The following is a 26,405-nucleotide window of genomic DNA, read 5'->3' as shown; positions in this document are numbered from 1 at the left end:
GGATGTGGCTTTATGTTTCTTATCCCCAGGAAAACGACCCAGGAGGCACAGCTCCCACATGTGAGGTATATGGCGTTTTGTACAGGCAAAGAGACAAGGCACTACACCCTGCCAATATTGATAGAGAAACGGGGAGGCCCATAGCATATTGAGTGGACCTGAGTCAGTCAAGGAACAAAAAGGACAAGGTGCATTTGTATGATTAATATAACAGTTAATTTTGGACGGTGTGATGTAGGCCCTGTGGACACTATAACATTGGATAAGCCTAAAGTGGGCATTGCGGGGAATCTGCGTCGGACCCCCGATCAGGGTGACCCATTCCTTATCTGTACATGGGCAGGAGAGGTCACCCTCCGAGTGACGACAAAGAGGAACAAGTGACGTTGCAGGCATGCATGTGGAGGGAGTCGGAGAACCAGTGGATCAGACGTTTATATGGTCCCATCTCATGGAGGTAATTGCTTGGTGAGCTGTGTGTGATATTCTTGTGTCATGTCACCCCACTTGCTTGGTAGTGCCACAATCAAGGAGTTGTGGAGTAGGAAGTGTCACAGGAGCAAGCCATCATCTGTGATCAGTGAGTCGAACAAGAGAAGAGTCCCGTCATAATAGAGGTCTGCTTAAGGGTGCATGCCAGCAGTAAGCCAGTCAGTCAGCTCTGACAAGGAGATAACGCCTCGTCCTCTGTGTGTACCAAGCAGGGCCATTGCTGGGGGGTAAGGAGTTTAGGAGAGTGTAAGAAATAGACTACAATGAAAGCAGCGGCTGGCCACCTGTCGGAGAACGGGGTCTGGTAAAGGGGGTTTGGAGCAAAGATGGAACAGATGGAGGATATTGTTGAATGTCCAGGTGGGCATTGTCATGGCAGTGTTGGACAACTGTAACCCCTCTAGCCCTTTGCCCACCCATTAAAGCTGGTATGCAAGGTATTGGTGTTCAACATTTGGGAGGGTCTGTTGGTAAATAGAGTATCGAGTGGGCTATCCTACTAGTGATTTGTTCCAAATGAAGTCTCTGAGTGATCACTCAAACAAGGGAAAAAAGGGCGGTGGTACATAAAGTGGACGGTTGGTAAAGTAATACAGACGTCAAGGGAGTGCCACCATTTTAAGGAAGGCTATGTGCCCCGCCACTGACAGAGTTAGTGTACGCCACAAGGACATTTGAGACTTAAGAGATGTGATGGCTCGAGTGAGGTTTTCATCAAAAAGATCCAGGTATGAATGATATATCCGGATCCTTAGAGAAACATAGTAGGTTGCCAAGGTATTCGGGTTCTGTTTGTGGATATAAAAGGGAATAGGCATGCCTTTGATTAGTTGATTCTCAGACCAGATAAGATAGGTAAAGATTAGATGCCTGGGCAATCAAGGTTGGGAACAAGTGCATGTCACAAATATAAAGAAACATGTTGTCTGTGTAAAGCAAGACTACATGAATACCATCCTCTAAGGGGATGCCTCAGTCACCACCTTGCTCCCGAAGGGCCAGTGCCAGAGGCTCTATTGTTAGGGCAAAAAGTAATGGTGAAAGCAGGCATCCCTGATGGGTTCTGAATGGGGTCTGAGATAAAAGGGCCTGTTTTGACCCTGGCTACAGGTAGGTTATATAATAGTCACAAAAGGTGAATAAAACGGTGCCCAATGCCGTAATATGGTAGTGTTGCAAACAGAAAGGGCGATTCTAAGGAATCAAAGACATTGTCAAGGTCTAACACCAAGCAACCTGTGCTTGACCGCAAAGACCTTGGCCAGTATTTTGTAATTAGTATTTAGCAGGGCTAGGGGTCTGTATGAGCCTAGTTCAGTGTAGTCCCTGCCTGGCTTAGGAAGAGAAATAAGTAGAGCTTCTCAAAGGGAATCGGGGAGGTGAGCTGACCATAGGGCTTCGTCGTATGGAGCCACGGAGCTAGAAGGGGGCATACGTTTTGTAAAATTCAGCATGTAAGCCATCTGGACCTGGAGTTTAATTAGTAGCTAGGGCCCCTGATAGCTTCCTGTATTTCAAGTAGAGTTATGGGGTCATCAAGTGAAGTCCATTGATCAGGAGTGAGGCGGGCTAAAGGTGTATTTGAAAGAAAAGAGGTGATTTGATCCGGTGTGGTGCATGTGGCTGATTGATACAATGTGGTATAATGTTGTGTCAGTTCTTCATGAATGTCACGTTGAGTATATCAAAAACTATTAGCCGCGGAGTGCAATGTCATGATAGGTTGCCAAGGTTGATCTTAGGGTATTAACCATGCCAAAAGGAAGCCGGAGATGTCTGCTGATCAATGGGTTTCTAGCGGAATGGACTGCGTAATTAAGGCAACGCAGTCATTCTAGCAATGAAGTGTGTTCCCGCTGTGCTTCTTTCAGGGGGCATGCGCCTGATGGGTTGTGTACATCCTGGGTCTCATGTTCTAAATGTTGACGCACAATGTGTGATATGTCCTTATCAAGTCGTTTGCACATGCACCAGTTGACCCCTAGAGAGTGTCCCCTCATGGTCACTTTAAAAGCATCTCACTCTATAATTTTGGTGGTGGCTATGTCAGTATTTAGCTCAAAATAATCTTCTATAGCAGTGTTGAGGGAGGAGCAAAAGGGTAGGTCCTTTAGTGCAGCCGTCTGCAGGTGCCAAGTGGGAATGGGGGAGGGGTCTGTATCCTATGCATGTTGCAAGTATTGAGGATTGTGGTCTATGTGGGTACGGCCTAGGTAATCAGTGACAATGACCGAGGGTAATAATTTGTACGTGCAGACTAGACGATCAGTCCTGAAATGGAGACAATGATGCCAAATGTCAATTAGTTGTCAGTGCTGCAACCAGGAGCATAGTATTTGGGCATTTGCGATGGCGGCTGTGTGGGGCAATGGAGGGAAAGCACACTCAAGCGTTGTGTCCAAGACACAATTGAATTCACCCCCTAGAAGTTATGGAAGTCCGCTCCAGTGCGATAAAGTCCCTGATAGACTAAGAAAAAATGTAGCATGGTCCCAGTTAGGAGCATATATGTTTTCCAGAAGGATATAGCAGCCATCTAGGTGGCCCTTCATGAACACATAGCGACCGTCTGGGTCTAATACTACGTTTTCTGCTCCAAAAGGAACCCCTCGTCTCCCCAAATTAGTGCGCCCTTGGCGTAAGAGGAATAATTGGTGGCAATATTTGAACACACCAGCGTCATCATAATTTGGTCAACTTCGCAACTTTCAAATGCATTTCCTGTAACAGCGCAATGTGCACGGAGCTGTGATTAACGTAAGAGTAGACAGCATAATGTCGGGAGGGAGTATGCATTCCTCATGCGTCCAAAGATATAATATTAGTGTGTATCATTATACCGATAAGGTAGGAAAGAGTGGGCGATCACCTGAGGTGGTTTATTGAATGAATGAGGGTGTAGCAGTAATACTTCATGTTGGCTGGCAGGAAACATAGTGCAGGAGTACGAAACTAAAACTAAAAGTAAGAACCATAAATACCATCAGAACAGATAGCCAGCATGGATCAGCTCAAACAAGCAAATAGTGGATATCAAAAACGGCAATATGAGCCGATTGGTAGGGCATTAAGTCAAAAAGGTGTGCAATGACTTGACTTTGGCCTACCCCATGATGTGTAATCGTGTGTGTATGCGGGCTGTGGGGGGCGACCAAGGCAATGGTGGGGGGAAACTTACATAATAGGGACCTTAGGCAAGACAGTGCGTCAACAACCATTGATGTGTACAGAGCAAAACACATTGCAAAAGGTGAGTCATTGCTAAACAAGAAATATTGTGAATTATGCAGCATAAAACATTACTAAGCAATTATTAATATGGTTTTAATAAATGAAGAAAAATATACAGGACGTGGTTCAGCCAATGTCATCAGCAGTTTGAGGAGTGACCTCAGGAAGGGTCACTGTGTCTGTCTCAGGGGACCATGTAGCATTTGAGCCACCATCACTACAGGGTTTAGTGGAGTTATCGTCCAGATCAGAGTTGTGAGGAGTCTCACAGATGGCAACAGCCATCTGCAAGGCATGGTGTTTTTCTAGTATTACTTGCTCCAAGTCAGGAGTGGCTCCAGACTTAGGGGTGCATCTCCATTGGTGTTTCCATCACCGGTCTCGGGTGGGCTTGTGTGGCTTCGATGTTCCTGCTGGAGAGTGACTTAGGGATACCAGAACAGACAATTCCAGGCAGTCCCAAGTGTCTTCTGAGGATTCAAAAAAAGTGGGCAATTCCATTAGTGACCAATCAGAGGCAGGCAGGAAATAAAAGTGAATAACTGAAGTCTAGTTCACAGAGATGGCATTTAACTGCTAAGAATTAGTTCCTCTGACATTGTACCATGACAGTGTGGTCCGGGAAGAACATGCACAAGCATTATCACTGATGATGTCTTTGAGTTTCCAGGTTTCCCATAAGGTAGAGTCTCTGTTATGATAATGGAGTAAGCGGAACAGTGGTCTGGGGTTAGAGCCCGGAGAAGGTTTCAGCGCAGGGATGCAGTGAGCTCTCTCTGTGGAGAAGAATTGCGAAAATGATGATTGCAGGAGTAGGTCACACAGCCAACATTCGATTTAGGCAACCCTCAGGAAGGCCAATCACTTGCACATTATTCCTTCTGGTGTGGCCCTCAAAGGTCTTCCTCCCAAGTCTCTAACATGTGTACTCACACTGCAAGTGTCTTCAGAGAGGATTCCCTGTTCCAGGGTCATGGTTGTAGTTCAGCAATGGTTTGCTCCGTGGTACGAACCTTATCTGCCAACTTGCAGTGATCTGCATGTAGTAGTGTGAGGCTTGTTGCCACATGATCGATTTTACTTTCTAGGGAGGTTCTGGTGTCGTCAAGAGAAGTGCAAATTTTCTCTTAAGCCTCCAGGACCATGTCCAGTTTGTCCCCAGTGGTGTGGGGGTAATGTCTAGTAAATTCTGCAGGTTTGGGGCCTTGGTGATGTCCCCAGTAGTGGAGGTCGAGTGTAGAGGTGCCCTCTGGATGTCCATTCGCAAACGCCTCATAGTGTCGCAGGTAGGGGAAAGGCACTAGATTAAAGAAGCCACTCTGTGGCAGTAAAGGGCTTCTTGCTGACGCCGGTTGATCCTTGAAGGCATTGCAGCACAAGATGTCCAGCACTACGATAGATGGCGAGTATATGATGTTGCACAACAGGGTAACAGGTCAGACAGTGCCTGAAAGACAAAGGGGCCACTAGAAGGCGGGCAAGGGCAGATCCATAGCCAGCTGTCCAGTAATGCACAGTTGCACCAGGGGGAGGCTAGATGAAAGAAGCCACTCCGTGGTACCAAAGGACCAGTTTGCTGACGTTGATTGGTACTCGGAGGCCTTGCAGCACAAGCAGCCCAGCACTGCAGTTGATGGTCCGTATATATTGTGGCATAACGGTGGTAACAGATCGGAAAATGGCTGAAGGACAAAAAGGCCCCTCAACTAAAAGGCTGAAATGAGCAGTCCCATAGAAGGCTGTCCAGTAATGCACAGAGATCACAGATGTTAGTACAGGTAGACACGCCATCTATTACATTGTTGGCCAAGGTGCGACTGCCATGTTGCCTGCCTAAGCCATGCCCCTTTGCAGGTTCACATAAGGGAGTTCACAATTTGCAACATTGGGGATTGGCCACAAGAGTTAGCAGACCACCATGTTTGTAATTCTATTTAGATAAGTTTTTTGATGAAGTCTGTTTTCCTTAAAGGAAATAAGACTGTGGTTTTATGGTCCCACATTTCTAGCTTCAAACCACGGTGGGCTCTGGGATTGTAATTTCCCTGTGTCCTGTGATGTGTTCGGGGCAGCTCAGCAAAGCCCCACCCATGATGTGTGGGTAAGCTCCCAGTACTATTGCACCAATAACAGTAAGGTACAACACTAAAGACCATTAAACACCATTCCACATCAACAAAATATATTGTCTTGGATGGTGGACACCATAGTTGTCTATCAAAATAGGTACATGGGCTGATTATCAATGCTCAGGCCTAAGGCGCATTGAGCTGGTCATCGACCTTTAACACGTCAACAGTAATATGCACCCCTCTATATTGTCTTTGTCACAATGTGTGCTTACTTTACGGGTATGGTGCATTGAGGGTTAATAACATAACAGTAGCTCCAAAGCAATGGAAAGTGTATAAGTCTAGCAGTGACGTTGGACAGACTAGTGCACTTGACATGGGACAACGAAGTGACACATTTACTTTTGTGAGTGTTTAGGAATCACTGAGGGGGGGTCTGATTTTACGTGAGATCCGAGCCCAGTTATACATTCTTAAGGGATTCTGCCGTCCCCACTTTGTGTACCATCTGACTACTGACCCTGTGTTCCCGAAGGGAGAGAGCAGTTGTAATGGATATACAACTGTGGATAGAAATGTGTTTATTTATTTTATCAAATTAGCTTCTAAAGAAAGCCAAGAAACATGAAAACATGTTTGTTGCAATATATTATTCTTTTTTTTACAATTTCGTCCCATAGGTTGCCTGAGTAACCCATCCACTTACTGGAGCAAATCTGAGGATTGATGCTTGTTTTATGGAAGCACTTGGGGACTACACCTTTATTCACCACTTGGTGACTTAGGATGCACATTCCTCTAGTGTTCTCTTCCTTATGAATTTCCTCATACAAAACATCTTTTCTTCTTGAGCATAATATAAACATCGATATTTTGTTGTGAAATTTAGGAGGTAAGGTAAGACCTCATCTCCCTGTCCAAATGCCACCCATAGTTCACCTACTTGTGTAAGGCTTTCTTCTCTGTGCCAATAATCCTTCAGATAGCTTTGTATCCTTCCCATTGCAGCACTGCCATCTACAGAATGTGTGTTGAGTTTAGGGCCTCATGTACCTGGGGCTTTAGCATCCGCAAACTCTCAGTGTCTCCAAAACCCTTACCTCCAGATATTTTGGGCTTTTGAAACTTGTAACTAATAATGTACGTGAACTTGAAATTCGGCACTTCGTTTGTTTTATAGATTTGGATTACACAGGTCGTAACTACAGAGCACTTGATAACCAAGGATTTGGATGTAAGATATAGACTCTTATTCTATGGAGGTGCTAATGAATTTGGGATTAGGGATTACTTATTAAGTTGAAGTTGGTGCTCTTTTTTATTCAATAGATATGTTGGTGTACTGCTAAGCAATATCAAGAACACTATAGACCGATTGAAGCAATTTTGTTTTTTTATTAACATTACTTTTGACTTTTGACTAGGTAAGTGTTTTTTTTTTTTCTTTGGGTACTGACTGTCGTTAACATTTGGTATTAATTTGGAGATTTAGGGATTGGGTTACGGTGTTAATTTATGAGACTGTAGTTAATTATGACACTCTAGACATTAGATGTTGCTTGGTAGCACTGTGTCCATCTGCATGTGGTGAATTGGTGAATCTTTGAAGGAGGTGTGCATTTGCTTCTCACACTGTCAAGGGCTAATTCATAATTAAGGGAATCACTTTCCATCTCGCATTACGTGTGGGTCAATTTTTCTCTTTTCTTTCTTTTCTTCATTTAACATTAAGGGGACCTTTATATAGTATTATGATAATTTAACTTCTTGCGGTTTGAGCATTTTGGTTTCTAATGTAAATTGTTTACTTATAATGTAGAGCCCTGAAGAAGTCGTTGGGACTAAAAGAACCTTCCCATGACGAAACACGTGTTGGCTCGGCTTAGAATGTATTTCCATGAAGAAAGCTGTAATTTTGAAGATATGATCCAATAAACTTCAGGACCTGATTGGACTTTATTAAGACTAGATTGGAAATTTCAGTTTGCGTTTCTTTTTGAACTTTACTCACTTGAATTTTGACTGATTTGATTGGTGATACAATTACTTGTGAAGGGGGGGGCCACATATCATGTGAAGTTTTGTTGGGTTCTTTTGAACCTTGAAGGGATGGGTGTCTTCCCTTGTGTAGGCAACCCCTAATTTGTTATTTGGCTAACCAGTTTCCTGAGCGCCATTATCCCCTGTAATTACACCCCATTTTACTCAGTGACGCAATTCAGAATGTACCTACATCTGGCCCCATGTTCCTTAAAATGGTGGCAGGTTGAGTGGTAAAGATGTAAGATTATATCAGACTTGACATGTCAAGAGGGCCATTTGTTTTGTGTGTGTATGTGTGTGTGTGTATGTGTGTGTCTAGTAGACAGTACTTGCAGGTTCATTTAGCTGGGTATGGCAGGACTGAAATAATCAGCTTCTAAGATCGAAATGCATACATCACTCCTGCCTGGTTTTTAAAATCATTTTATTTAAGCTTTTTAATTAATTTTAAATGTAATTTCTGTATTGGTTTGCATAACTATACATCTTTATTTGTTTACTCTACATATTGTGTTATGATTTAGAAAAAACAAGTAAACTTATGTTTAAAGTGAAACTGATAAAGTAGTTTTGTTCAAAGCCATTTGATGGTCTGACGGGATACTGGTGAAATCTAATGATACTATTTATTGACCTCTAAATGTTTAACATACACTTAACTTTGCTAGGAAAGAGTGGCCACTGTATGTGTAATAATTGTGTATTGACCTGTCCAGTTTTAATGCAACTGGGGGAATTCCCTATATACAAAGAAGTGGAAGTATAAGGTCAGCCTGGAAGCCTTAAGGTTTTGGAGGGTTAACATTTTTAGTAAGTCAACCATAGTAGTAGAGCAAACCTTCATTATGTAGAATTGGACTGTAATTGACTTGTTTGGGGAGATGGTGGGGGTTGCCAATTTTTAGTCTAGTGTCTCTCTTTCTGACATTTTCTTCAAAATAATTTTGTGAGTTATTGGTGTTTTTTTACATCTCATTATGGTATGTCAGAGGGGGCACTCTCCTGGACTAATGCCTTACAATCCCAGTTTATTAGACTATTTATATCTCTCTTTTTTCATCTTCAAATACAATACCTTGACTAATACATTTGTATTCCCTTATAACCAATAATATGTGAATAATGAATAAAAGTTCTATACAGGACCCAATAGCCAGGAGAAGAATTAAAGCCCCATTTCAATATTTGTAAATCTGTGACAATACCATTAGTGAAAATATTACATTACCACAGTGAATATATGGTGTATTACTAAGAATTCAGCCCTCATTACTAGTTGCTCAGGAAATTGAACTCGGCTGAGCAAACACCTGTTAGCACTGGTTTCACAACTATATATTTGTTGGAAGTTTACAGACCCCTGGGGTTCCATTTTAGTAGTTCAAGCACGCTGACATTTACCAGGCAAGTTGAATTTGAAATAGGCAGGGGATTGGATTTTTAGAGTTGCAATAATTATTGCATCTCCCACTGGGCCACTCGTAATGAGGGCTTGTCAATTTTCCTTTATACATTAAGAATAGCTTGCTGAAAATACTGTAATTTGGTTTGTAAAGGGCATATCCACACTTTTCTTTCTGGTGTCAAACAAAGTGTACATTAGTGCAATAATGGGGCATGTCAACATTTGTAAAATGGTAATAAATATGCCCTTATAACAGCACTTACAATGCAGTAATAATGGACTTAGAAATTCCAATATTACAGTTTGCAGTTATTTAGAGATGCATTTTTACTGCTCTAGTCCAAGATTCTCCGTATAGAACGGTGGAGATTCCCAGGGTACAGTGTTTCTGCACCAATTTCTGTATGTCTTTTCTACATTTAGGCCATTTGTCTTGTGACATTTTGCCAGGTTTTTCCTTGGGAAAAGCATGAGACGTGTGGTGCTCTTCCATTACCTGTAAACCCAATTGAGACCGACTTCTGCTACAAGCTGTATGAAGGATCGCCTACGTGGAATGAGTACCAACATTTTAATTTGGGAATATCATTATCAGAATATCATCTAACATAAAACTCTTTTCATAAATGTAATTTATAAAAAATATCACCCATTGTATTTGATAAGAAAAAAACTACATCCAATGGGACAATGTTTTTTCGAAAGGATATTTAACACATAACAAATATGTGAGATTATATTTCTGTAACAATATTCTGAAATACGGTCACGCCAAAAACAGCTAAATGGGAGAAATGTGGATAATTTGATTAGTGAATGTTTTTCACATCTTTACTACTCGAAACAAGCCACGAAGTGTTGAAACATGAAAAGTGCTGTTAGCCTAGATGCACTCAAATAAACTAGTATTGCATTTTTCCTGGATTTAATGGCACCTGGATCATGAGCTGCACATGTCCACTGACAAAATAGAACCATTTTATTACATGAATAGAAATAGTAACAGAAACCAACAGCCCCATTAGACTCCAGGAACCTCTAACAATCTGTCTCATGAAACAATGTGAATCAATTTAAATGTGAAGTTTAATAGATGTCTAATAACCCATTCTCTGTGAGAGAAGTTGGCCATCAGCCCCGAAAAAGGCCTTATTACAAGCATAGTGGTGAAATGCCATTAAAGGATTGAAACAGTTTTTCCCCCGGACATTTTGCACCCAATTCTGTTTTCCCACTTAAAAGAGATTAACATGCAGGAACAGTTTTTGCGATGGGTTTTACTCTTGTTATTAAAATTAATGCAATGTCTATGCAAATTCTTCCTGGTATTACTTGGAGGGATATGTGCATGCATAAAGCCCACTGAAATGCAGAATTTGTAGGAAATAGTGATATGAAATCAGACACAAACACCAGTGCCACCTAATTTGAAAGTTAATGTAGTACACATAATAAGGGGTATACCAGTCTGATTCCACCATTGGTCATTCTCTACCAAGCGCATCATGGTTTTAATGCTAGAAAACTCAAGAACCAAGATACAAATCTTACACTTAAATGCACAGCTGCGGTTGGTCATAAAATGACTGCGCCAGCAAGCATGGGCTCATTGTGCATGCCAAAAGATCAATGCACCATTTTTATTGTTTTTTTTTTTTCAGGGGATGGTCAAGTTGATTTTGATGAATTTATGACAATCCTTGGACCCAAGCTGGTGTCGACTGAAGGGCGAGATGGCTTTCTTGGAAACAAGATAGACAGTATCTTTTGGCAGGTAAGATCTTATCCCTGCACTATCTTTTGGAAGCTAGGCCTCATCCTTACAGGATCATCTGGTGGGGAAAATCTCATTGGTACAGTATCTTTTTGTAGTTAAAATCTTGATCTTTCAGCAGGTAAGATTCCCATAAGATTTAATGATACTTTTGCTTCTGTTTTTGTTCTACTCTGTTTGTTGCACTGCACCTATCACTCCACACATAATCTTGATCTCCCTGTGCCGTTAGCTAGTTCTATGTAATCTGTAGTTCTGTGCGAGTCACTCAATGACCCATGCAGTAGGATCTACACTACAGAAATGCCATAATAAAATGTCTGCATGGTGAAAGGCAGCAAGCTAAGTAACCAGAACTGAAGTAATGAAGTAAATTCATCATGCATATTTCTTCAGTGATCATTACAGTGGCTGCACAGTGATCTATGTATCAGTGCATAGAGGATATTTTTCTTCCTTGAATTCCTTTTTTCAGATCTGCATCTGATCAATGCTGAAAATAATATATATTTCTCCTAAGGTGCGATCATTAATGAAAGAGATCTATCGTCAAGCATTTAAAACGTAATCTGTTGTTTTAAATATCTAATATTTAACTAAAATGTCAAAATTTAAAGACAACTTATAAAATGTCACTCTGAATAGCTAATATACCCAATTGAAATGTGCAACCCAGCACTCTGGTAGTCATTATTGTACATAATAGTGCTTGATTAAGCCAAAATAGTATGTGTTAATATAGCCTTAGACCCCGCCGTAGCGGGCTCTACCGGCTATTAAAGGCCCGCTCCCGCGTTAAAGGCCCGAGCCGAAGGTGAGGGCCTTTAATAACCGGTAGAGCCCACTACACCGGGTGCCACTCAGGGCAGAATGTTCTATTAAATAAAAAAAATCCTCACGGAGCCCGAGGGGATTAAGATCCCCTCGGGCTCCGTGGGGCTTTGTTCACAGCTCTTGCTGTGAACAAAGCGAACATTAGTGCTGCAGGCTTTTATCGGCCAGTAAAAGTGATGAGGTGGGTGGCGTTTATCGGTCTCCTGAAGGAGAGTGGGTTGGATTGGATCTTTAATGGAAGAGAACATTGTTCTAAAGTTTGGAAGCTTGCACAAAAAAATCTGTCATCTCAGTTTCTGGATTTGGTGGCAGGCTGTGTGATTTGTCAGAAAGTGTCTGATTGCTTTTGTCTGCTTGGGCAATTTGTGGTGGCCTATTTACAGGCTCCACACTTGCTGCGCCTGTCTATACGAGTTACTGGGTTTTAGCAATGTAATAATGAATGATTGTTGGTGTCTGTGGAGACACCTCTGCTTAACTAAAAGCCTCCGTAGACATTTCCCAATTCTTTGAGGCTTCTGAGGTGAAATCCTAGCAAGGTTAACTCCCTTTTTTTGCAGTGATGCGAGAATCAGTGTTGAAACCATCTACAAATCATTTGCAACTTTGTTTCTGAAATCTTTAATGTTGTTGTTAAACACTAGGGGCCATATGTACGAACACATTTTCCCATAGATACAGAATGGGTAAAACCCTTTGGTACATCTGGCCCTAGATTCTTTTTGCAATACCCAAACACCACAGAAGCTGGAAAATCATTCAGTTGAATATATTTTTTTGAATTGGCAAGTGATTTGCTTTTCAAAGAAGAGGGGTAATTGATGTATTTGGAAATTGAGTATTGAGTACCTCAAGCCAAAGATGTGCCTATTATGGGAAGACTGATTGACTAGTGAATAGAGGGATACTCGACCACTACATTTTGGTGTGAGTGCAAAGGGTCAGGTCATTGTGTGGCATATGTGGTGCATGTCTGTGCTATGACATGTTGGAACCATTAAAATACAGGAATCAGAAGTCTGGATTCAAGCATTTTACAGCAGAAGTCTCGAAGTATATGATCAGGGAATAAGGAACCTCCAGAAAAGTTACAACTAATGCTCCCTCTAATGTCATCCTCTATTTGCAGTAATGAAAGGTCTTGAAGTATCTGCTCAGGGAATAAGGAACCTCCAGAAAAGTTACAACTAATGTTTCCTCTAATGCCAAACTCTGTATGAAGTAATGAAAGGTCTTTGTGCACCACAACCAATGTTGCATGCACCGGCGATATGTATGAAATCGTTATGCAAATGGGTGCAATGCACAAGCTGCAAAATGCTAAAGTGAGTAGGTTTGACTTGACTTACATTGCCTTCTCAGCACACACAAGAAGGCAGAAGTCCTTAAATTCACCGGACAGCTGGTTTCTCACCCATAAGGATTGGGAATTGCCCACGAATAAACATGAGTGAAATGGAATAGTGCTTTAGGACCTAAGATACCAAATGTAAACAACAGTATCAACCACAGACTTGGCAAGTAACCACCGACTACCTGGGCTTAAAAGAAAAAGAAAAAGACTGAAATGTCAGTAAGAGTGCATTGGAACAAGCTCAGTTCAGATAGCAAGTTCTACGAAAAACGCTGATGGAATCACCAACAAAGTGGGCAATTTACTGGGGTGAGCAGGTATCACCACAAGATGTAGTCGAATGGGTATTTCAGCCATGGAACAATGGAACTTGGCATCTAATTCTGGCTGTAACACATAATATGCTGATACTAAACACTGTTAAAGGTTTGGGCTTGGTCCCCATCACTCTAAGTATTTCACCCAAATATCCTTTCAAAAATAATATGCTACCATAATAGTGTGGGGAAACTACTAAGGACCAAAAACAGTGAGAAGAGGAGAATATATTAGTAAGTATAGGTTTACTTTACTTAATGCTACATATTTGCACCATACCAATACATGTATCCTTAAAGTACGTAGAGTTATTTATACTAAATATATATTACCTATATGCACTTACCTTCTCGGTAGTTTTGTCCTCGATATTTTGCCAGTAAAACTACAGTACCATGAATTTTTCGAAATTATATTTTGACACACACCGACACCATGTCAATTCCAGTCATGCCATTCAGTCAATTTACACTCCAGTTGTTGTCTTGTTGTGGGCAAGTTTGTCTCTGGGAACCAGAAGTCATGGATTTATATCCCACCTCCCCATTTTCCTAAATTGTGTACTCTTGGGTAGTAACTATTTTAACTTATGTTTCTGCTCTTATTTTTGCCCAGATTGAGATTGCTCAGACTCAGACTCTAGGCTACTTGTAAGAGTTTGATAAACACCAGATATTGACCTGGGAAGCAAGCATATCTGTGCTGCAGCCTCACGTCCTTCACCTGTTTAACATTGGTCAACTCTGTGTTCTTCTGTCCTCTAATCTGCAAATAAGTGAGAGCTCTGAAGAAACACTGGAAGACATACGCAGCATTCCATATTACTAGTACATGCCAGCAGCCTAGATTTTAATTCAAACATCTTTATGTCTCTATCGCATGTTCATGGCAATATAGGTTTAGTTCACAGATGATGACCTCCTGGACTGTCACTGTAGCTGATTACGCACCACTAATCCCAAGTTCCCCTTCTGTTCTAACACAGTTTCAATAAAGAGGTGTGACATCATGAAACTCCTACCACATCCCAGTGGTGGACAACGGATTCAAAAGATTCCTGAAGCCACAGAGTTGTTGTTTTTTACCATGTAAAGTCATGCACTTGCTTAAAGGGGGAAGATAGTTTATTCTCAAACTATTGTTGTCGCTAGAGCCTCACAAGATGTTAACTCACCTTGATTAACACATGACCTTTAGTAATGGAAGTCACTTCACCAGAATGCTTGAGGTAGCAGAAGAAACATTACCCAGCCTTTGACCCATATTACATCACAGGAAGTGACATCACTTAACGTAAAAAAGTGTATCATCAATAAAATGACTGGATAAGGTAAACGGTTGCAGGCGTTAGGGTTTCATTTTAATAACATTAAATGGTGAAGCTTGGTATTGCAATTTTGGTTTTAAAAAGTCTATAAATACTTTTTTGAGGTTAACAACTAACAGTTTCTTTGAACCATGAAGTGCTATTGTGATTTACTAAGTTTTGGCATATTGCAGCACAGCAACCAAACTTATTATTTTATGTTGCATCAAACCTTAGTGGGTAATTGTGCCATAGCGCCTAAGATATGTCTCTGTTTTTAACTCCTCACGTGCCGGTGTACTTAGGCTGCCATACGTCATCATACACACCCTTCCACCATAGTGAACGGCTGTGTGTGGTCTATTAAGGACAAGACACCCTTCCAGTACAAAAACTTTGGTTTAACACTTTTTCCATTTTGTATGCGTGCTGATCAGTGCAGCACTCATGCAAAGTTGGAAAAATATGGTGAGTTTTAAACCTTGCTCTATGGTACGCATGCCTTGAAGAACAATCCGGTTTTTGTGCAAACCCCTGTCTACCTTTGTAGACATATTAGAAAAAACACATATCAGAAAAAAGCCCTATGTTAAATGTGAAGAAGGGGCGTTAGACCATCCTTCAGAACCCCGTTTCATGCTCATTACCTCAGGCAGGGGCGTATGTTGGCCTGTAAGACTGGGGTAAGTAAGTCTGTAAGACTTGGGATGTGAGCTTCATATTTACTAACAATCACGCTGGCACATTATGTTAAAATACATTATACGAAAAGCTGGCGCACAAGAGGGGCTTAGGAGCAGCGGAAAGGGAGAGATGCAGATTGGTAGAGGACCTGAGTGAGAGAAAGCACATTGGGCCAGATGTACCAAAGTGTTTTACCCATTCTATATCTATGGGAAAATGCACATATGGCCCATTATTTTGTGAAATAACTGAGGGAAAGAGTGTGTGTGCGTTTTTATTTGTATGTAAAATTCCTGGTGAAATCCGATAGGCACCTCACTAAAAGCCCCAGCACCCAACTATTTATCACTAGGCCCTTGGAGGAGTCAACGGAGTCTGACTTTGCAAAATTCCCCGGAGTTGAAAAAAGCTCAGTGGAATTCCGCGAAGCCGGTGTTCCGTGCTCTGCGCAGCCCCCCAAAATGCACCCATCTCGGAAGCGCTACGTAGGGTCGGGCCTGGTCAGCCAGACCCGAACCTGATAAACGCTTCAGAGATGGACACCTTCAGGAGGGCTGTAGGCAGTGACAGCTGCCGTTTCAGGACCCTTGCACACCGACCTGTCCCCGGTGCAGTCCACAGGGGGCAGGCCGGTTTGCAAGAGGCCTGAAATGGCAGCTTTCTTTCACTGCCTACAGCCCTGACCTGAAATCAGGCCAGGGCCGTAGGCAGTGAAAGCTGCCCGGCCTCTTGTGCACCGCTCTGCCCTGTGTACACTGCACACTGGGCAAGCCGGTGCACAAGAGGCCTGAAAGAGCAGCTTTCTTTTGCTGCCTACGGCCCTGTGCAGTGCACACAGGACTGGCCTGTGCACAACAGGCCTGAAACAGCAGACTTCGCTGCCTACGGACCTAGCCTGAATTCAGACCAGGGCCAGTTCAGTCCTTGTTTGTACACCAGTGTGCACAAACAACAACAAACGAGATGAGGACTTACCTAGGTCTTTCCGGGGGTCCTCCTCTCCTTGTTGTCTAACGACGACGAGTCCTCCTCAGCAGTTGCCTCCCTCCTCTGCTCTGGTGCGTGCTGCAGCCCAGTTATGAAGTCAAGAAATGAAATTTGTAACTGTTTCCTCCTAACCTTAAATAACATTATTAAATTTAATATGTTGTCCCGATGCTTTCCTATGGAACAGCCTATCCTGCTACAGTGAGAATAGTTTTTAGGACCTTTTCACTGTAAGGAGATGCTTAACATTAAACTTTTATACATGTGCTTCTTTGAAATACCATGCACCCTGCCTTATGGGCAGTAAGGCCTTCTTAGGAGCGACTTTTTAATATTTAAAAGAGAGATTCAGGCCTGTCAAAAGGGGTTATTCTAACAGGTTGAATATGCAGTTTTAAAACTGCACAGCCACGCTACAAATGGTAGTCCTGCAGTCCTGTTTGCACTGTCACTGCAGTAGGTGGCACAATGTGTGCTGCAACCCACTGGTGACTTTTAAGTTACAGGCCCTCTGTACACTTTGTGCTATAGGTGAGGTACAGATGCGTCTTAGGGGTATGTCAATTTCATCAGGTTTAAACGGGGAGCACAGGCACATCACCACTGGTTAGCAGGGGTAAAGTGCACAGAATCCTACAGCCAGCAAAACAGTCAAGGCAAAAATCTGTGGGTACACCACGCAAAAGATGGTATTTTCCAACAGCATGCAAAATATGTATGTAGGTTTGGCATTAAGGAGAATAGCAAGTGTGATGACTCAAAAAGCTAAAAGTTTCAATAGCTAAAATATGGATGGAAACTAAGGGGAAGATTTAACAAACAGTCATGCATTGCAACACAGCAAGACACCTTGCTGCACTATGTGACAGAAAGGTAGCAGAAATGTGCTACATCTACTAAAATATGACACATTCCTGCTCTCTCCCTGCATAGATGCACTGAGTGCTGCCTACCACAAATGCAGGCCTCCTGGCACCATGGTGCAAGGGTGCCTGCTTTATAGGTGAGATTGTTTTTCTGCACTTTCCTGCACAAAAACAATCCTCAGAGACATTTCCTCTTTTCACGTGTACCCCAGAATGCAGAACATGTAGAAATAAGAAATAACGAGGAGAAATAAACATATTTCTCCCTATTCTGCTTCTGATGGGATGACATACCATTTGGGTGCATTCCCAGGTTTAGTATCCTTAGTAAATCTGGGAATGGTCCAAAATCCATGGGTGGATGTGTGGGAACGTGTACACTTCACCCGTGGAACACCTTCCTAATGCAGAGTAGCGCAAGGCAGTGATAGTGGCTTTGCGTTGCTTAGTAAATACCATTTAAGCAATTGAGTTGCCTTGCGTCACCTTGCATGATGCAATGACAATGCAAGGGCTTAGTAAATCTGGGCCTAAGGTAGATAAACAGTAAGATTATTGAGGGGCTGGAGGCCGCATTCCTACAATTCTGCAATTATATTAAGTTGTGATACAAGCTTTAAGTACCTTTTCTTACAACATCATACACAATGTAGGTGATGTGCCTGTCTGTATATAGTTTTTTAAATCCATTATTCTTTTTACTATGCTCATGGTGTCTCACATCACTGTCACACATCGCAAAGGCATAGTGTTATCACTATACCATAAACTTCAAGCCTCAATGAATAAGTATAGCTTAATGAATTTAAAATGCTTTGAAATCCTAAAACTAAGCTCTATTTGATTCTTGTTTTATTGCATTATTAGAAGAGATCCCTTGAAACATTGTAATCTCTGTGCACCAAATTGTGTTGAAATGCCATGTCCTAACAGAAGCCTATGCAGTTATTGATGTAGGAGTCACAGATCTAGCAAATGCCAACAAGCCACAGGCATTATTTTTACACGGGAACTTATCAGAGTTGACATGTTTTGGGCAAAATTCCTAATTGGTCTGTCTGTTAGCATCCATTGTGTGCCACCATAATATAAGCTGTGCCAAGGCATGCTCTATATTTCATTTCACCCTTCTATGTGTGTTTAATTGTACCCATAACAGCATATTACTGAAGGGGAGAGATTAAAGCTGTGCTGAAGAGCATGGAAATATTTCCAGTGCTCCAGACAAAATAAATTGCTGCATCCTGGAGTGTTCCCGTCTCATTGAAAAGAGGACATTTCTAGGCATCCTAGAATAATGCAGCACCCGGATTACGTGGTCCCCTGTGTGCTGATTTACCTCAAAACATGGTCGTGTGGACTCTTTTCCCATGAGTCTGTATGGTTGGTGTAGGCTTGTAGGTAGCATTATGACAAAAACATGTGAGCGAGTGATTTTAACCAATGCAGGCACAACTGCTATATCTTCATGTAGAGCTTGTAATAGGTGATAGAAAGAAGGTAGAAGAAATTGAGTTTTGATTGGAGGGGGAAAACCCAAATCAAGCAACAACCACATTCCTTGTCGGGGTGAACCACAAAAGTAACTAATTTAACCTATGCTTAACCCTCTGGTAGCTTGGCACAAAATAAATTAGGCAGAACTTAGAGGCACTGTGTTACGTATGTATGCAGCACACAAACAGTAATAAAGTGAAAACACAACACAAGAAAAATCCCACACCATTGTAGAAAAATAGACTAAAATGTAATAAATAAAAAAAACCATATAAATAAACAAACAAAATGAATTAAATCCAATCCATAGAACAGGAGTTCTGAATTTTTAGTTTTAAGTGAGAAATAGTGCCTGAAAGATCAAACTGCCAACCATGAGTATCTGGCCATGTGAGACCAGGGCAACGTCAATCATGAAGGCCAGTTGCAATGGACCATGATTTAGTTACATGAGGTGGATTGGAACCAGTCTCAGCTTGCATTCAGACTTAGAAGATATTTTGAAAAAAAGTTCCTGAGAAGGTAAAGTTCAGTGGGGCAAGGCAGTAAGTGATGGCCCAGGAGGAGGCATTATCATTGGTGAACCACTGGATGAGGTCATGGTGAAGATTTCTACATTCAGATTTTGTCACTTTTTTGGATGTCAAAAATCTCTGGAAGGATGAAGCTGCAGGTTGTAGCCGACAAGCGCTCACAAGGCTGGATACCCTTTCCAAGAGGTCTGGCACAACATGATTTGCTGCTGTGGAGAAGAATTTCGCAGCAGCTACCACAAAGTCAAGATGACTGGTGATGCACCTCGGGCCGATCGACGACCAGGTAGTGTCCAGTCTCCAATCCTTTTTCAGGCCACTTTTTTGTGGAAATTCCTAACTCCCAAGATTCAGGTTTTGGCTGGAGGAGGACCTTTAGCCTACTTTCAAGGGTCCAGGATCGTCTGGGCACCACTTGTGCGGGGACAAGACTCACTCCAGACAAAAGCCGGATGCAGATTTTAGATCTCTGGAGTTTGTTATGTGTCTGTAGCTCACAGAAGATACCAGTCAGTTCGCCCTTGGAGTCACTCTGGTAGTCCTGGCATCAAGCAGCAAGGCAGACCTCAAGCAGAAGGGCAGTCCTCTGAGGGTATAAAGCAGGCTTCAGGCAGCATGGGAGTCCTCTGGTAGCAGCAGGGTTGTCCTCAGAAGTCCTTCTGGGGATCCTCCACAGGTCCATGAGTTCCTTTGTGAGTGTGCTGGAGGCAGCTCATTGAAATGTAAGTGGGGCAGGGAACAGCTCCAATCCACCAGTCCTGGGAGAATGGCCCATCCTGCCAAGACCTAGTCCCATTTGGTCTCACTGTCTGGGAGGATTTTGCAAAGGCCACTAAATATTCACAATCATGTGACCCAAGGTACAGGCTACAGGAACCAAGGGCCAGATGTATCCAAGATCCATTTTGCATTACCTAAATAGCTAATTTTAAGAAATCGCTATTTAGGTAATGCAAAATGGAATGTAACAGAATATCGATTCCCTAATAGCAATTTCCTAAAATTTGCAATCGCTATTAGGGAATCGCTATTAGGTAATGAGACTCCATTCATTCCTATGGGCCTGAAGGCCCCTAGGTGCAAATGGTTTTGCATTTCCTATTTTGCAAATTCCTTTTAGAGATTCACAAATTAGGTAATGCAAAACCAAGGGTGCTAAGGGCCCAAGGCCCCCTTTGATGCACCCTCCAAAAACAATTGAGCATACATAATGTGCACACATGTCCTAGGGGCATGAGTGAGCTACATGTCATTTAAAAAAATGCATTTTTAATCCATTTCTTTAAATTGCACATGGTTACCACCAACTTGGAGTTGGTGGTAATTGCATTTCCTAAATGCCCAGTTCGCATTTAAAAAATGCTTGATACCTGTGCATAGGAAATTGCAAATAGGAATTCTCTATTAGCGATTTCCTATTTAGGGAATCGCAAACAGCGATTCCCTACACAGAGTCGCAATTTTAGGGAATCGCTAACATTTGTACTTCTCTAAAATGGGGCTGCAATGCCTTTCATACATCATGAAAGGCTATTTTGCATTCGCAAACAGTGGAATTTTACGATTCACACCGTTTGCGGATGCAAAATATTTTGATACATCTGGCCCCAAATGATTAGGACAAGGACATGCCACCTTTCTAAAACTGACATTTTCAGAACGATGACTTAATATCTAACTTTATCATTTAAGAGGATTTTAAATTACAGTTCTTTTGAGACCAAACATGACAGTTCTACCTGTTTGCAATCAAACGTAAGCACCTATTTAGTGTAAAAAGGTAACCAATGTTATCCTATGGAAGAGGTAGGCCTTACAGTAGTGAAACATGAATTTAGAGGTTTTTCACTACCAGGACATGTAAAACCAAAAAACACATGACCCAATTAAATACGAAGCACCTTACCTTATGGGCTATTTAGGGCCTCCCTAGGGGGAGTTATATGTATTAAAAAGAAACATTTGAGCCTGGCAAATGTTTTATTTTGCCAGGACGAAATGGCAGTTTTAAAACTGTCCACACAGGCTGCAGTGGCAGGCCTAAGGCATGTTTAAAGGGCTACTTGAGTCAGTGCTGTAATGAGTGCTGCAGGTCGACTAGTAACATTTAATCTACAGGCCCTGGATACACGTAGTACCCCTTTGCTAGGGACTTACAAGTAAATAAAATGTGCCAATTAGGTGTAAACCAATGTTACTATGCTTAAAGGAGAGAGCAGACACACTTTAGCACTGGTTAGCAGTGATAAAATTCTAAAGCCAGCAAAAATGAAGTCAGCAAAACAGGAGGCTGGAAGGCAAAACATTGGGAGAAAACCACAACAAGGATGTGAGGTCCAACAATATACCTTAGCAATATATCTATCTCTGTGTAACTTACTCTCTGTACTTTGATGTGGAACTTGTAATTACTGAAAACAAAGCACACACAGACAACAAATATATGTTCACCAACTCTTCACCCTATGACTTGAAAAGTTACCTTAAATTTCACCACTATGCACTCTCTGTAGATTAAGAGTTAAATCTTCTGTTTGACTCTTGCCAGACCAGCAAGGTAACCAACAATTAAGACATTCTCTTATTCCATATGAGCAATTGGCAATTCATATGTTTATATTAAACTCATAATACCTTCTACTTGAAATTATGTGTGTGGCTTAGCACAGACAGTGGACTGACCTCCAGACTTTCCTTCAACGAAAGAAACTCATGTTGATCGGGTTTGTAATTTTGATCCCTTACACGTTTCCAGTACAAAGCGTTGGGCAATACCTCCAGCCCCAGTTCACGACAATGATCTAACAATCTATGGATCTCAACACAGCATATAATCTCATCCAGGCCTACCAACTACTTCCAGGTCACTGTCGCTTGTGTAGCACCAAGGGTTGTGCTAAACACAACACATCTGCATCTGGGATGAATACTTGCTGAGAAAAGTTGACACTTTAGTTCTGACATTTTGGTGCAATAATGAAGCAGCATTGTTATACATTTCTCATTGGACAATAATTCTGAGCCCTGTTGAAGACAGCATCTTCATACTTTTCATGCAACTATCAACAGATTGAGTTAATAGTTTATTTTATGGATCTGTGGGCTAGAGCTTTCTCTAGCAGTTCTGTCATTCACTTCATAGAAGAGGCAAATTATTTCTCCTCTGTGTCAGAAATAGAGGACTCCATATAAGTGCATATATTGTACCCTATTGTACCTTAGTACATTGCACTTGAGTGAGGGGACTCCTAACTCTCATGTGCCATCTGCAAGCAAAGTTTTAGCATACAGGGAAATACATCCCCTTGACTTCCTGCCATTACTCCCTTATTAGTATGCCAACTGTGTCCATCTCTGGTCCTCGGTAGGCTTGAGCTGACTTTCAATTCCACCAGTGTAATTGAAGTAATTTTGGTAATTCTGCATTACTCTTTGACATGGAATTACTGATTATAACAAGATTACTCCCGCTCCTGTAATTAAGAACAATTTCTGGTAAAAAACCCTACTGCAAGTGGCTGCTTGCTATTTGTGTTCTGTTGCCATGGGCTCTGTTTCTTAGAGTAAAATGCATCCCTGTGTCCATTTCGGACATGTGTGGCGGGCATGTTTCTGAACTAAGAAAATAGCGCTAAATGAGGAGTTACTCTTCTTGTTTGACTGCATAATCTTGCAGAATGTTACGGTAATTTCACATGATTATGCTTCACAGAATCAACCAAGTTAAGCCCATCCCTAGTCCTCCGCGAGCCATGATCGTGTGCCGACGAACACAAGTTTTGCACAAGCAAATCCTTGTCCATTCAGTGTTCTCAACTTGCAGGCTTAAAGAGGGTCCAAGACATAGACAACTGGGCTCATCTGCATTTGTACCCAAGATACCAATTTAGGTTCCCATCATCTGATGGACCTGTGGCTCTCACACTTTTCAGAAAGAGCCAGACAGAACTCACCACCTCTAAAGGGTGCTACGGCCCACATCAAGTTTTCACCTGTGAGCTAAACCATGCCACTCTCTTCTGAAGTGAGAGTGACTGCAAAACACTCGTTTATAGAGGCAGGGGCTTCAATCTCATTAACCAGTATGGATATGATTAGCATAATTAACTGGTCGCATCAAATGTGAATTTTGAGCCATAATGGGAAAAGAGTTGCCCGCCCCCTCCTCAAATTTCAAATGTATCTCTTCAGTAGATGGTTAACATTACTGCTCTTAGGCTCAGAAGTGCAAAAGTTCCATTTTGCATTTCCTAAATAGCGAATCCTAGGAAGTTGATATTTACGAAGTGCAAAACGGAATGTAAGAAAATTGCAACTCCCTAACTGCGATTCTAATAGAGTCACATTTCCTGCTAGGAAATCTTCATTTTGGAAATGATAAACTATTGGTACCTATGGGCCTAAGGCCCATAGTTAAGAATGACTTTGCTCTTCCTTAATTGCTATTTAGGAAATGCAAGACCTTCCCTATCAATGGGGCTAAAGTGCATTTTGGGGGCCCTTTTGCAATTTGCACATGGTTACCATCGAATGGTATTCTATGGTAATAGCATTTCCTAAATGCCCATTTTGCATTTGTACGTGTGCTTAGGAAATCACAAAAACGAAATCCCTATTTGTGATTTCCTATTCTGGTGATCACAAATTGCGATTTCTATGGTGTAGAAATCACAATTTGTGATGCCACCGAGCCCTTTTGTACATAGGAAAAGGCTATTTTACATTTCTTAATAGGCCAAAATTGTGATTCAGCCTATTAAGAAATGCAAAAGGCTTTTGTACATATGGGGTCCGATTTGCGATTTTCTAATAATGAGTTTTTGCAATTCCCTATTAGCAAATCGCAAACTGCTATGTACAACTGTGTGTTTAACACTGTTTGCAATTCGCAAATGGATCGCAAGAGACCTGCCTCATTATAATTCACTAGGCAGGTCACAATTTGCGACCGATTTGAGAATGGCCACAATCACAGGGATCCTGGACTTCTGTGGTAGCAGACTACTGTGTCTGTGATTGCTTTTCCATTAAAGCTATTTTTTTTTGCAATGCAGCCCGTTTTCTTTAAAGGAAAACGGGATTATTACAAAAAGAAAAATGAAAAGTTTTCTTTTTATTAGTTAAGAACAGGCAGTGGTTTGTGGGGCCACTGCCTGCTCCTAAACAATTTTTGAACTTCCAATCACAAAGGAGAAGGGGTCCCTGGGGACCCCTTCCCTTTTGCGAATGGCTTACCACCAACCTGAAGTTGGTGGTAACTGCAAATGTTTTGCAACCGCATTCCTACATACCAGTGCGACTTGCTATTAGGAAGGGACGCCCTGGACACGCCCCTTCCTAACAGCGAGTTGCACACCCACTTTTGTGAGTCGGTAATAGGCTATTAACTCGCAAAGTAATCCATTTGCGACCGGTAAAAGGCTTCTTACATTTGGCCCATGAGCCTTAGTCCTTGAGTGGAGTTACGGAAAACACAAATCAAAGTTTTATGAACACTGTTGAATTAGTGCAATACGAATAGATTGGAAAGATGTACAGGATCACTAAAAACATGTCACACAGAGAAGGGCCCACGCTGATCAAAAACCAACTGAAAATCACACAACAAAACTGTGTACAATCAAAACTAATCGAAGAAGACACAAGTCAAGAGTTAGGATGGCTTTAACTGTTAGAACAATAGAAGGTGATTTACTTTCTGCATCAGACAATATTTTAGCCGCCTATGTCGGCTTCCTGATGGGTAACCGCAGTTGTACTTTGGTTGCGTTTTCTCGCCTATTTATGGGTAAATGCAGTAAAAGGAACACAATATTTTCCCAACCCCTCTTCCCCTCAATTATATTTTATTCAGAAAAGAAATAATGCGCGGGTACACTGAAAATGTCAATTTGATTGACAATGGATTAATATTTCCTGCAATCAAAGCTTATCTGATGAAATATTATTTGACTGCTGTCCCTCTGTAGTAATTCGACTTTATGTTGCAGGATGATTAACTGCATATCCTTGTTTTTATTCAGAGCACTTTCCCGGGTATGTTGTTTATTGAACACACAATTTACAGAAGTGAAAATGAAGCTAAACACACTTTTTCAGGCTTTGGGTTTATTGAATTGACAAACTGAACAAGATGCAATCTTGTAATCCTTACTCTTAATGAGTGTTCTTAAATGAGAACCTTGGTGGCAGTAGATACCAGTCGCGACTCGCGGGAGGGAGAATGGGTGGGGTGGCACGTGGCAGATTGGGATGGGGGGACGGGGAAGCCACCAAAAAAAAAAATCATTTTAAAAAACCGAACCTTTTTCGTCTCGCCACCACTGCGCTGCTCCTCAGCTGCAGGCACAAGCTCAGGCTCCCACCCTGCCCTGCATCCAATCCTAGTGCTGCTTTCATGCTGCCAGCAGCATGAAAGAAGCGATAGGATTGGACGGAGAGCCGTGCCAGGGTGCTCTGATGCACAGAAGGAGCCTCTGCCTGCTCTCTCCATCCCGGCACTGTGTTGCCGGTTGGTGAGAGCCTAGTGAGCATGTATGTTTGGCCAGCCCTTAGACAGCCGGCCGAACATACATGCGCACTGAGAGGGAGTCCTGGTGCACTCCCCCTCTGTCCCTGTTACGCCCGTGGCCCAGCCCTTTTTGCAGTAAAAACATAATAAACTATGTTTGTTATGTTTTTACAGCAAATGTTTTGCAGCTGCTGCTGCTGACTCGGGCGATTTTTCTCCACCATAGCGGAAGAGCCACCCCGGTGGTTGCATTTCCATAAGTAGAGAGATGACTTGGTCGAGGTTGTGAGCAAGTACTGAACATGATTTATATTTCATGCGTTTAAGGGTGGTTGAATAAATTCCTGTTCAAACAAAGGCCCTGTGCTTTAAAACAAACTCATGACTGGTCCAAAATACCACTGTCCAAGGTTAATTACATTTAGATTGTTATGACTGTACATCTCTCATATGCAACTGTGATTCCGTAAGTACCATCTTTTGGATGCTATATTTTGG

The 26,405-nt window shown here is 42.0% G+C and overlaps 1 protein-coding gene across 1 annotated transcript in view; it reads left to right on the top strand.

The window, feature by feature from the left end:
• Window positions 1–26,405, top strand: part of CALN1 (calneuron 1) — a 1,401,504-nt gene that overhangs the window by 888,077 nt on the left and 487,022 nt on the right. Inside the window, exon 4 of the mRNA XM_069227270.1 lies at window positions 10,905–11,017. Coding sequence (XP_069083371.1) covers window positions 10,905–11,017 — 113 coding nt within the window. The remainder of the gene's footprint in view (window positions 1–10,904; window positions 11,018–26,405) is intronic.

This window comes from Pleurodeles waltl, chromosome 3_2, assembly GCF_031143425.1.
Source record: "Pleurodeles waltl isolate 20211129_DDA chromosome 3_2, aPleWal1.hap1.20221129, whole genome shotgun sequence".
In the NCBI taxonomy this organism is placed as follows: Eukaryota; Metazoa; Chordata; class Amphibia; order Caudata; family Salamandridae; genus Pleurodeles; species Pleurodeles waltl.
The sequence above is the reverse complement of the archived record's forward strand: the minus strand, read 5'-3'. Positions and strand labels throughout refer to the sequence as shown.